The 13,202-nt window shown below is 46.9% G+C and overlaps 1 protein-coding gene across 1 annotated transcript in view; it reads left to right on the forward strand.

Annotated features, from left to right (window-relative positions):
• Positions 1-13,202, forward strand: part of MMS19 (MMS19 cytosolic iron-sulfur assembly component) — a 479,913-nt gene that overhangs the window by 194,023 nt on the left and 272,688 nt on the right. The window contains exon 14 of the mRNA XM_086922625.1: positions 1,097-1,175. Within this exon, the coding sequence (XP_086778751.1) occupies positions 1,097-1,175 (79 nt within the window). The remainder of the gene's footprint in view (positions 1-1,096; positions 1,176-13,202) is intronic.

Genomic DNA, 13,202 nt, shown 5'->3' on the forward strand with positions numbered 1-13,202 from the left:
CAATAAAAGCTTCATCTTTGATGTATTATCCACTAATCCTCAAGAATCGCAAACATCTTTAAAGCGATTTATAAGCTGCTGAAGCCCTCCTGGTATTTGGATACTAATAGCGTATCGTCAGCAAACAATAGGGTTACCACTTTTACCCCCCCCCCACTCAACTAGGGGCATCTGCTGGGGCATCGGAGAGGAACTAGACCACGCCATTCACAAAAAGGGAAAAGAGTGTGGGTGCCAGTACACAGCCTGCTGGTCTTGGTGACCCCAGCGACCTACCTAAACATTTTTCCTGTTTCGAATTGGGCTGGCGTGTTTCCTGGATTATCTTTTATTTCCCCTCTGCAGCAACGTTTTGGAGTCCTGAGTATTTCTTGGCTTTTGAATTCAATCTTTTTGGATTTCACTTTTTTATGACCTTATTTTAACTATACCGAGTTCTGTGAGCTCTCCATTTATCCTTCCAGCTCCACTCTCCCTGTAGTCTTTGCATTCAGGTTTATTAGATCTTCTCCACATGCCGCAATACCTTGAGGTTCAAAACGCTTGTTGCTAATGCATAGGGTCCTGCTAATGGTTTATTTTCTACAACCTGTCATTTTTCTTTTGCAGTTGTGGAGTCTTCCAGGATTGTAATTTTCTGCCACCTTTCTGGAGAGTGCCCAACTTCCAACTGTTTTTAGTTGGCTGGTGCTTATTGGAGAGGTGGTCCTGAAATCTGCCTCTGTGGATATTTGTCATCTGTGACACTTAGCACAGTTCTCAAACCCCAACTTGCCCGCTCACAACAGCCTAATCTAAGATTGTGAGCCTTAAGTACATTGTCCAGCAAAGGACTGTGGCTAAAGATTGTCTACAAAATTAAGGCAATATTTTAATTGCATTTTCAAGTACCATAAAGCTAGATTTAAGCAAACATCTAGAAGAGTTCAGGAGTGTATGCTCTGTATTATCAAGACGTATTGTGTGTTAGCCTTTAAAAAGTAACCATCAGTAGCGATGTACAAATATTCTTCCTTTCTTAGCCCACTGAGACGTGGGTTTAGAACCCTGTATAAGATATGTGCACTATGAAGTGAAGCACTGTTTTGTTTTGCAGAGCAGTCAACGACGAACAATACTTGAAATGCTTCTTGGCTTCCTGAGATTACAAGAGAAGTGTATCATTGAGGAGGAAGGTAAATATAAAGTGTCTTTTCCTTTTTATTAATGTGGAAGGCTGACATACTGGAAATGTGGAGATGAGAGGGAGAGGTTCCTCATGGGGAAATACCCATACCAGCAGTTCTTCCTCTTGTGTATATCCATTTTATTTATAGAAATATGCATAAAAGGGACTGCAACTCAATTCAGCCAATGAGTGTGGAAGTCGCAGACTGGCTTCTACTGAGTCTGGTACCAGCCCTGTATCATAAGGCCTCTGACTATCAGGAAAGGCACAGTTCTGCGATCAATTTTCATGTGTAGGATATCACCTATTTAACATGGTCTAGAAATCCAACCAAGTACCCCCAGTGGACTGACTTTTCTGCTGAATGTCTAAGCAGTAATGTTAGTGGAATTTTAAAAAAGGTGCCTCTGTTGATACTGGATAGCAGGGGGGATCCCAACTAGTAAGTGTTGTATGGGACAGACACATTTGAATGCTTAAGGATGTGCATCTACTGCACAGAGTAACCAGCTAGAGTTTATTTGGAAGGTGGGACACTTGAGTCTTCATGGCCTAGGTGGCTTGAAAACAGCAAGGCAAAATCTTCACTGAGGAATAAGTGATAAGGATGAGCAAGAAACCCACAGCACTGTTCTTTGTCAGTCAAAGCTTGTTCTATAAAGCCCAAGAGACAGCAATTTGTTAGTAGATCCCATGTGGAACATATCTCAAGAAAAGCTAAATGAGCCGCAGTTGTTCCTGAGGTTAGTCAATACTTGGGGCTTTAAAAAAACTTTAAGAAGGTCCCAAAACAATTTAACAACCAAAGTGATCCAGTTCCTCCACAACCACAGGTCATAGAACCTGGTAGAAGGACCCAAAGACCCTCTGGATACTTAGTGGTGAACCCTACTAAGGACCTCAGGTTAAGAGACATAATAGAAAAGAACCAAATGGCCTGAGAGTCAGGCATGTTGGGTAAAAAGATGAACTGGAAAAAAGATTTGGAGGCCTACAGGGAAAGCTCTGTATTAGACATTGATAACCTGAAGGAAGTATGCCCGAATTGGGACTGGGGGAAATGTTTGTAATTCTCGTGCCCTGCTGTGTCCGTGCCCGATTGTTGCTGAGCCAGATTGACGCTGTGCCACTGCTGTGTTCCTTCCTGTGTGGGTCGCGGACCTTCACTTTAAAAAACTTGACCTGTATCACAGGACTTACTTGACGTAGCAACACCCTGGTGGAACTCGTTGTCCCAGGGTGCACTGCTTTCCATTAACTTGCTACAGCTGCTGCTAGGGGAGGCGTGGCCAAGGTGCTGTAAAGCACCACCTTGCCCCTTGCAACGGGGGACTCACGAGGGCGACGACCGGGCCAAGCCTGGGCCAAGGGCGGGCCCATCTGAGCCTGTCAGAGACTGGAAGGGGCTGGGCTGGGCCACCCCACTAACGTTTGATCTGCAAGCCATTGTTACACGAAATAGAAATAGAGTTATAGTGTGTATCTTGGTTGTTGTGGTCTGGTAACATGAGTAAGCGCAAGGCTGGAGTGGGTATGGGGGTTGCGGGTACACTTGATGCTTTACTTTCTTGGGCAGATTCAGCACTAATGCACGAGATGCAACTAACTGAGTGTAGGCTATGGCTAGAACGTCAAACTTCTCTTGGTAAACTTAGCTCTATTGCATTTTCTTCCCAAACCCCTATCAACCACCCTGATGATATCACATTGCAGTCCAGCCAGCTTCCCACAGCACAACCAGTTTTAGTGTCACTTATTCCATCTAGCCCGGCTAGCCCTCCCAGTATCTCTATGGTCACCACTAGGGGTCAGAAGTCCAGTCAGGCTATGGGCAGCGAACCGCCCTTAAAACAAGCATTTGCAATGCAATAGGCCTCGCAGCATTAAAGTTTGAGTTATTGGCATTGTATATGACAATAGGTTGCCTTAAATTTTTAGCAAAGTCTGTATTGGTGTTACTAAAGGTTCTCGCCCACAATGCCTAGTACCTCCAAACGACAAGCAGCCATCTTTTTTTCCAAGCCACACTTGCAGCTTAATGCACTGCCTTCAGTTTCCCAAAACATAATCGGTGGATTATTTTGTGTGAATGTGTGTGTGCTGTATGTCTAAATGATAGGAGAGTGTATGTGTGTGTGTGTGTGTGTGTGTGTGTGGACTGTGAGTGTGCGTGTGTGTGTAAGTGATAGGAGTGTGTGTGCTGTATGTATAAGTGAAAGGGGTGTGTTATATGTGTGATAGGAGAGTAAGTGTGTGAGTGTGTGGGGGTGTGTGAGTGTGAGGAGGTTTGTGTGTGTATCTGCTTACTGTAGCTATTTGTGCAGGTTAGTGGGGTGGATGTGTTTGTGAACAGCGTGCCTATAATTGGTTGCTGTGCGCAATGTGTGTGGTGTAAGTGTGCACAGTTTGTTTGTGATGCATGCCTCAGTGGTGTACGTATTTCATCCTGGAGCACCCCTAGTTACACTGTATGAGATCCTACCTCAATGCTTGTGGGCCCAAGCCTGCAGTTCACTGCATGACACAGTAACCCTTTAACGTCGCATAAGTAGGGCTGGCGTGTGCTTTAAGAGAGATGTCATTCCTGGCATCCTGCATAATCGGGGCTGTCACCACGGGCGGCCTCGAGGACAGTGTTCTCTCTCAGTGTGGCTCAGAAATAATCAAACCGGTGCCGGGGCCTGTGGGAAAAGAATCTGTGTTCAAAGACAACATTTTTGAGAAAATGAGGCATGCTGGCTCAGCAGTAGCCTGGGCTAGGAATAGAGCGCCCGGAGGACAGCAGGGCTGAGGCCTTTTGGTCGAGTGCATGGTGAGGGACAGACACTGGACACTGCTTCCTGCCACAGTAACCATGTGAGGCCTTCACAGCACCCTAAAACGCACTGCTCGACCAGACTGCAGAGCCTCCCTCGATGCCAAGCAAATGCCCCCACCTACCCTGTCACTAACAACAAACAGAGCAACAAACCGTGGGATGCATTTTAGACTCGGCCCGAGTGCTGAGAGGAGGGAGCATCGGGCAATGAGGCGCAGCCCATAGTCGATGAAAGGCGTGTCGCTGTACCTCCTCTGTCCACTGGTGAAAGGTGTCTGTGACACTCCGCTCGCTCTCGTGCTGCTGAAAGGCCTAGACCTGGCTGACTTCGTTCACGACCACACGGTGTCTAGCCCTAGAAAGAGTAGTAAAGGCAGACACATATACAAACAAGCTTTAACTAGCTGGTTCCCTGAGCAGCGTCTAGTCGCAGCTCCCACCGGACACATGCCTGCAGTCCCCCGCTCTCTGCACACTGTGTGCACGCTGCCCAAAGAGCGGCGAGGGCCTGTGCCAGGGTGCCCGGGGGAAGGCCTTCGTCTGTGCCAGTGTATCCCGATCCGACACAGGAGGCTCCGCAAGTTACAAATAGCGCGCACGCTGCCCCCGGAGGGGCTTGGCCCGCCAGGGCCCTCCTACTTGCAATGCCCCCTACCTCGTAGAACACCTACAACTCCGCACACCTAGCACGCCGACACTACGCTGTGTCATCAGAGCCAAGATCACGTCACTCGTGAAGAGCAGAATGGAGGAAGTTATTCACCCGCAGGGCCAGGCTGTTGTGTATAGAGTTGCTATGTGGATATAGGTTGTGTGCAGGGAAGGGCGCGTTCTGTTCACAGCTGCGCCACAACACACTACATCCCACACGCCTGATTCCCAAGGCAGGAGGGGGGTCTATAGGGCAAAAGCAAGGCAGGCCGTTGACTGACCTCCTGTTCGAGTACCAGGCGAACTCAATGAGGGCAATGCCACTATGCGGTAATGACCTGACTGCCTTCAGGGTCAGCAGCATTTCCACACGTGTGAGTTACACGGAGTTTCCACGGTTTGCAGGCATCCGCAGATTTTAAACCTGAGACATTTCTGCGCACGACTAGGTCTTGCCGCGTTTTTTTTTTTACAATAATGCAACACCACCTAATTCCAACTTAGCAGAACGGGCTAGATAGAAATGTAAGCTCACGCGAAAAACGCATATTCACTGCATTTTTCAGTTACCTTACATACGTTCTGAGGACAGCGTATGGGTTACATTGCTCTTTATCATTTATGTCAAAAATGCATAACTGCTTTAATGAACATGCATTGGCAAAGCCAAGACGCTTCACTTTGCGATACTTTTGGCGGTGCAGTGCAACGTCGGGACACACTTTGCAGCATCTTGAAATCCTTTTTCTTTTGCTGAAACCTGCAGATAATGCGTCAGATGATGGACTATGTGTCAAATGCGGTAAATCCATAATTATGCAACAAATGCCACGGCCGCAAAATTTAACACCTCCAATGGCCCTGCCTTATAACATAATAGGCGATTACATTAGAGAACACGCATCTTCCATATAAATAACACTTTGAGAGCCACCCAAGGGTAGAAGAGATATCGACAGGGGCGTAACACAAGCCCCTACACCCCCTGCTGCGCAGTGGAGGAAGGGGTACACCCCTTCTGACCCCCTCCCCCTCAATTCAGGCCAAGATTAATTAATTTATTTGAGATGTGGGAGACTCGAGTGCCCCTGTTTACATTCTGCAGGGAGCGGCCATCATTTCGCCTCACGCCCCCGGACAGTGAGAGAAGATGGTGACACGCAGAACACAGCGCGCTGTACGAGGGGCACGTGGAAGGAGTCGATGCACGGGGTGCGCAGGGTGGGAGGTGCGCCAGGGCAAGAGACACGGAGAATACAGACGCGTACATGGAGGGAGACTAGAGGAATACAGCTGCAAGGAAAAGACAAGATGTGCGCGCGCACTCTTGAAAACGAAACTTAGCGTGGGGGCGGGACTTCCGTCTTGTGCGCGAATCAGCGCCTACGGAGTTCCTGGCCCGAGTAGCAGTGGTGACGCGGGGCTCCCATGCCCGAGGGAGAGCCCCGCGGAGGCTACAGAACACCGGATTGGCGGTAAGTGGGACTGTATTCGGGAGCGGCGGGGGGGGGCATGTGTGTATGTGTATGCGCGCGTGCGTGTGTGCGTGCGTGTGTGTAGGTGCGCTGGTGTGTGTGGGGGGGTCTCTGTGTGTGCGTGTAGGTGCGCTAGTGTGTGTGTAGGTGCGGCGGCGACGGGGGGGTGTGCCTGTGTATGCGTGTGGCTGTGTATGTGCGCATGCGTGAGTGCTGTGTATGCATGTGGCTGTGTATGTGCGCATGCGTGAGTGTGGGTGCGCGTGCACGCAGTCAAATCCAGCACAAGAGAAGCGCGTGGCACCCTCTTGTCCTTCATTCCCCCGAGACAGGCAGCTATAAGTCTCCGCCGGACGCATCCTTCGGATGCTATTCCAGGCGAGACCTAAAAAGGAAAGCTCGAGGGCCACAGAAGTCTAACCTTTTACCTTCCAGAGCACCTAAATGTAAAGTAGCTGTGAACTGAACCAATGGCAGTTTACAATCTAAAATAGCCAACCAGAATATGCCCTCCCATTGACACTATTGATCCACCCCACCCCTGTTACATGGATGAGCTCTGTACATGGATAGAACAGAAACTTTCTGCTCTGATTGACCCTCTACTCAAGAAGTTGACTTCGATAGAAGATAGACTTAACAAAATAGAGCAGGATAACTTTAGTAGTCCCCCAAACAACCTTAATGGGCAGAAGGGGGGGGGGGGTGTCTACAGTACAACCGGCAAGGGGAGCTGAAACAACGTTAAGGGGGACCCTTAGAAAATGTATGCTGTCTCCTACCACCAGTAGTGACAACCTATGAGGTAATCCAACCTGAACTGGGGTGGTGTGGTGAGCAAAAAAACGATGGATTTAGGCCCAGATCTCTGTACTGGGGTGAATGTATGACATTGTTCTGTATTCTGTCCATCAACTGTTGTTTTTGGATTTGTCACCCCGAGTGGGACGGGTATGCTCAGACGTGAGTCCCGTACTCTCCACACCACTGGAGTCAAGCTATCCTGGCAGAAGACGGCTGACAGCCAGAAACCGATCCTAGGATGCTTGATTCCGGTCCAGGGAAGACATGGCTTGGCAATTTGGGCTGGACTATTCCCATGAGGCACAGGGTCAAGGCTGATTTGCATATGGCCATCTCTGAACTGGGGTGGTGTGGTGAGCAAAATAACTATGGATTTAGGCCCAGATCTCTGTATTGGGGTGAATGTATGACATTGTTCTGCATTCTGTCCATCAACTGTTGTTTTTGTATTTGTACAATAGGACCGGCATAAAAGAGGATCTTTTTTCTGAATTTAAACTGGTCCGCAGAGTAGCCTAGGTCGGGAAATCACTCAAGTCTCTACCCGGTGATTGTGTGGTCCTAAGCTTTAGGTCGCCAAGCTTGGTCCTGCACATTCTGGAGAAGGCTGGGAACTGCTTCACTAAGGTGGATGATATTAACATCCTTCCCTTGGGCTTCTTCTATCAACCAAACAGCGTTAGGTGCAGTGAGAGAAGAGGGGCACCCCAAGTATATGACCAATATAATTATCCGGTCACCACAAGTAATCGTTAACCTCCTTAATCGGAACTGAAGGCACTAGGGCCCATCAAGGGTCTGACTTAGGATTGCCCACTCTAGATCCTTTTGGAACGCCTAAACTTAGAGCCATTTTAGAAGAGAACGCTGTGTATGCCTGTAGTTCAGATATTTCTTGGGGTGCGTATCAAATGGAGGTGGAAACGAGTATTGGGGTAGGGGCGAAAGGCTCAATTAAAATCCCTCCTGTAAGAATTTTTATACCATCTAGCACTCCTAGTCTGGCAACTCCAACCAATGATTACGTATCTAACTCTCAAGTAAATAATAGTAATGTAACCCAAGGGTATTTAAACCCTTACATGTCTCTAGTTTCCTGGAACATAGCGGGTTTATCTTCTAAAACCACCTCAACCTAATGGTCAGCTTACATAGATAACCACAACGTTTGGGTTACATGGTCCTTGGTCCAAATCTACCACCCTGGATTTTTAAACTTCTCAAAAGCAGCACTGGGGGGATTTACCTGCTGGGTCAGGCAGTAAGCGGGTTACATGGTGGAGTAAGTATACATTGATAGTCCGGACATTATGGCCATTCTGCTTCGGACGGCGCATGAACCTGATGTTCTGATTATTAATGACTATGCAAGAGGGCTGCCGGGTGGCAGCGGATCCAATGTAGTTACCCTCCTCGATAGCTTCCTAGAAACCTTACGGGGAAGCTGCAACCTGATAATAACAGGCGACTTTAATTGCTCCTTCTAGCCATTGGACTACGGTAACGGTAACCTTAGTGCAGCGGAGGATGCACAGTGGAAAATTCTGCAATTAGATTTATGCCCTATTAAAAAATGGAATGAATCTGCGCTACCGTTAAAAGGGCTGTGTCTGGAAAGGGGACTGAGCAGTGCTTAATTTGTAACATGTGAAGTGCAGGTGCTCAATTTTTACCCGGAGGCCACACCCATTTTCCGCCAGTGGCTACACCCACTTACTCTAGTTGCTCCACCACAGTGCTTAATTTGTAAAAAAAAAAACATAAGTGCCAGGGTCCTTTTCGGGAGCTCACAATAGCTTGCACCACCCATTGCCCCTACAGAGCTGTCAATGACAGTACCAACACAACTACATACCATCTCACAGCTAAAAATGATACGATTCCTACTATTTTTATGTATTTTGACTTAAACACAGTTGTTGTGTTCTTGTGGGCAATATTTTACAGGCATGATCGGGATTTTAATTTTAAGGTAAATAAAAATTAAGAAAAAAGAGAGAGAGAGAGAAAGAAAAAAAACTACTGAGGAAGTTATCCAAAACCTGCGTTTCCCTTTTGAAACATACACTTTAAAAAAAACCAATAATAATACAATTCAAATCTGTTTTAGACCGGTCTCATCTATCCATAAATAATTAGTAATGTAAATAAAGACAGAACGGACTTGTTAAAAAGGTGATACAGAGGACCTTCCAGAATCACATATTAAGATCAAGTAAAGGAATATTTATTTCACTGAGTAAGGGGCAGAACTGGCCTCAGAAATAGCAAGAGAGGGGCAGAATAGGGAGAAAGAAGAGGGGAGAGATGATTTGAAAAGGAGGACGAAGAATAGAGCACCTGGAAGAGCGAGAAATTCTAACAGAAGTGGAGTGCGGTGCAAAATAGGAAGGATGGAAATTAAGCAACCTTGCCATTAGGATGCGCTGACAGGCCCCAGAAATCCTTGAGGCCCCTGCGCTTAATATCTTACAAGATGAGCATTGTGCACAACGCACCTCAAGCGTGTCCAGCAGCAAAACATGACACCCATGCGCAGCTTCTCTGCGAATGCACCTCAACAGTAAACTCGCTTTACTCTGATAACAAAAGCATAGAACTCCCACAATTAATGCAGGGCAGAACAGAATGGTAAAGAAACACAAGAATGATGTGAAATCCGCCGCTAACACCACCCGTCCAGAATAGCAGCATTACACTTTTTTAATCTAATGAAAAGCATCCCATTTCATCCCAAATTCATCCTGCACCCGTACATGCAAGGGCATAGAGGGGGCAGGGAGATATGGCAACTCTACACAGGCCACCCATGAAACCAAAGACCAATGAATTTTTGTGAGATACAAAAGAGTAGCGAAGCCAGTGTGTCGAAGGCCCTAGTGCAAAGAAGGAACCTGGCCTATCACTGCTATTCAAATTTTAAAATACATCATTAAAGTGCAGGGGCCCCTTGTGCCTCTGGGCCCGCTGCACCAATGGATGCTACGCCCCTGATATGGGAGTCTCAGGGCCCTTTGTCACATTTTGAGAGAGAACCAGACTTTTACACAACCCATCACAAACACAACTCATGTCCCCCACCGTAACAAGGAGCGTTTTGTCGAACATGAATGAAATCACAAAGGCCAGTCTCCTTACCTTCAAGGACTCTCCCGAGACTGCTTCCATGGCTGAGGCTGACACTGACTAGGGGAGAAAAACAAACTAAACCAGGAGAATAACTAGCCGCAGGCAGGTAACCCCGGGCATTCTCAAAGACAGACCACTGGAGCCAAAGAGAGACGAGGTTAGCGCTGTGAAACGGAGAGCACTGAAAGTCTCGGACTAAACCAGGGTTTCTGAGCCCAAAAGTGTGTCTGCGATTCAGGTGAAAGTGGCAGAGAGGGTTCAAGAGGAGCAGGCTGAGAGCCACAGCCACTGTATTATTTATTTTCAAATGTTCTTACAAGAGATGCTGCTACCTCTACATAGCTGGCAATATTTCAGATTGCTTATGTATAACCTGTTCATAATTTCAGTGTACTTATGAGTGACATTCAACGACTATGAGTGACACTTTCTCGCAAGCAAAATCAAGCAATAAAGACAAGGGAAATATATATATCAGAAATGACACCCATTTGAGTTATACGAAACTCTTAAGTATATCTTAAAACTGCTGCAAATCACCAGAAATGGAAGGGTACTAACCTAGTGCCCAGTTTACTTGTGCTCATGATCATGACGCGTTAAAAGTAAATTAAATAAGGATTGGAGAAGGTACCAGTGACACTTATTCCACTGTAGAGAGCAACACATGGCTGGACAGACAATAAACTAATCAAACACTGCAGTGAATGTGTTTAATTCTTATATCACCCTGACCATCATAGCTGCCAGATTTTCAGACTGCTTATGTAGGCATTTTAGTGGTTTCAGTGTGCATATAGGTGGCGTTCACTACGTAACGAGAAACACTTTCTCGTAAGTAAATCTAAGCAGTAACTAGTATTTTTGTGATCCTCTGTGAATTTTCGTTATGCACGGTAAAAACCCAGCTTCTGTAGTGAACAAGGCCAGACAAATGGAAAACCTTACAATACAAACAACTCCTCAACGTTTCCCAGATGACAAGTACATGAAGATGTGCCCCTACATTAGCTGTACCTGAAATAGCCTTCTCGTAACATTCACCAAAGTTACATATTTTCCTCACTAGAAAAACCCAGAAGTTCCTGCCACATTGAAATAAATAAAGGGTTCTGCTGAAAACAAAACTGCCCACCCGACGACCTACCAGCTGAGAGACGCCAGTGCGGATCTCAGCTGCTATGAATCAATAAAGATTAAAAACCATCTGAAGTTTGGTAAAGCTCATCAATCGATCCTAATAACACATCCAAAGCACCACTATCAACACCCTATCAACATTCACCAAAAGGGCTCCCAGAAACCTCCTTGTGTGTATAAATGCTATATCATCGACTAACACGAAGTGGCACCTGTGTACTCAACACTTCAAAAGTGTCTCAATCCTATCATTTGGAACGTGCTACATAAATACTAGCACAATACTTTAAATAAAATCCCTATTCATATCTGCTCCACGTGTTACCTCTTTATTAGGCCAAAATCATGCCTGAACTGTCAGTGCAAAGCTGCCATCTTCAGTTTTAATGGTTCCACCTCTACTGCCCCTCCCTGGGACCCCACTTTCGCAATTATATGATGATGCTCAGACCATCACTCCAGGCCTCTCTGTCCCACGTGGGACCCGGCCCGATTCCAAACGAAATGTGAGGCTCCAACAACACTCTTCTCACTCCCACTTGTGCCTAGAGTTGGCAGGTGGGGCAGCAGAAAAACAAATGAAAAGAGATTGCCTGCCTTTGCCTAGTCTCTGGACAGGCCCCCTCCCTGCCTGAATCAATCGGGAGGGCATCAGTATTCCAGAGCATCTCTCTGTCCACGTGGAAACTTGCCCTACCGGAAGGGTGTGCAAGGCCGAAACATGAAGAAGTTGCAGACCAATCCAGGCATCTCAGCTGCCGAAGTGTGAGAGTCTCAGCTGACTCGCACCATTTATTAGTTTCACAAGCTGACTGAGACCTGGGCAGTAATCTCATATACAAAGCTGTCTGCTAGTACTGTGAGAAACTAGCTTTTAAACTAGCCCCGGATCTTTTGAGATATAAACCGAAAAGATATTAAGGGGACCAGAAACACACAGTTGTTCTGAGCCTGGGACGTGGCCTCTCCAGGGCAGAACTTGTGAGCTACAGCAAGTTCTGTAACATGGAGGCCCCACTGACTGCAGGCAGCTACCCAAAGGAAATATTTGCAGTTTGTTTGTACAATACAAATAATTTAATACACACACATACTCACTCCGGTGCCTGCACGGCACCCCTCTTTCTCACTTACTGCAACTTCACAACAGGTTTCTTTCTTGCTTGCATTCTGCTATTGATGCAAACCAGCAAGCACAAAGCAGCGCCTTCCTCAATACTTCCCGTTTCCTGTCAGCAGGAAGTGATGTCCCCTGCGGTGCAATTAGAAACAACCTTTCTGGCCATTAGATACTACCTTGAATCATGACAGCAGGCTGCCATTCAGCACAGCTATGGGGAATCCGATTTGATTCCATGGTGCGTTTGCCATTTAGTTCAGTTACTTTAGCCCTAGAAAAGAAAATACCTGTCTTTTCCCACTATTAGAGTAGCGTCAGAACCATGTCTAGGGCAGGAAGCGCAAAGCTGAGAGGCAGACGGGAGTTAGAGAGTGGGGGAAGGTGTTTGTTCAGGAAGGCTGAGTCTGTCGTGGGGGCTGCACTGCTTTTCAAGCAGGAGGGACGTGTTTACAGCCGGGGAGAAAGATGTTCAATCAACAGCCTTTCGTTGGAGCATGGGCAGGCACTGCTCCACTGTGTGCTCTCAGGCAATCCCTCCCCAGAGAGGCTAAATGGGCCTCGTAACAAAGCATGCTGCATTAAATTGGAAATATTTTATGGCGTTCACCGTAAGAAGACCCGTGTGAACTTAAGTGAGTCAATATGGAGTCTAGACCTGGCCCTGAGAAATAAGTGGCAGTGCTAAGCACCGGAAAGCATTTGCACAAATTAAGCACTGGGACTGAGGGCAGCTAACGGGAGGACGCAGTCTGATAGAAAGGGTGCACATACCTTTACCAATGGCTTGCGAAGCAGCCGCATAGATGATATATTTCTCAGAGTTGAATTTTGGTCCTCTTTTGGATATGTAGATGCAGGAGCTGACGGAAAGTGACCCTAACCCGCTGGTACTACTTT

The sequence above is a fragment of the Lissotriton vulgaris genome, chromosome 5, assembly GCF_964263255.1.
Source record: "Lissotriton vulgaris chromosome 5, aLisVul1.2, whole genome shotgun sequence".
Classification (NCBI taxonomy): Eukaryota; Metazoa; Chordata; class Amphibia; order Caudata; family Salamandridae; genus Lissotriton; species Lissotriton vulgaris.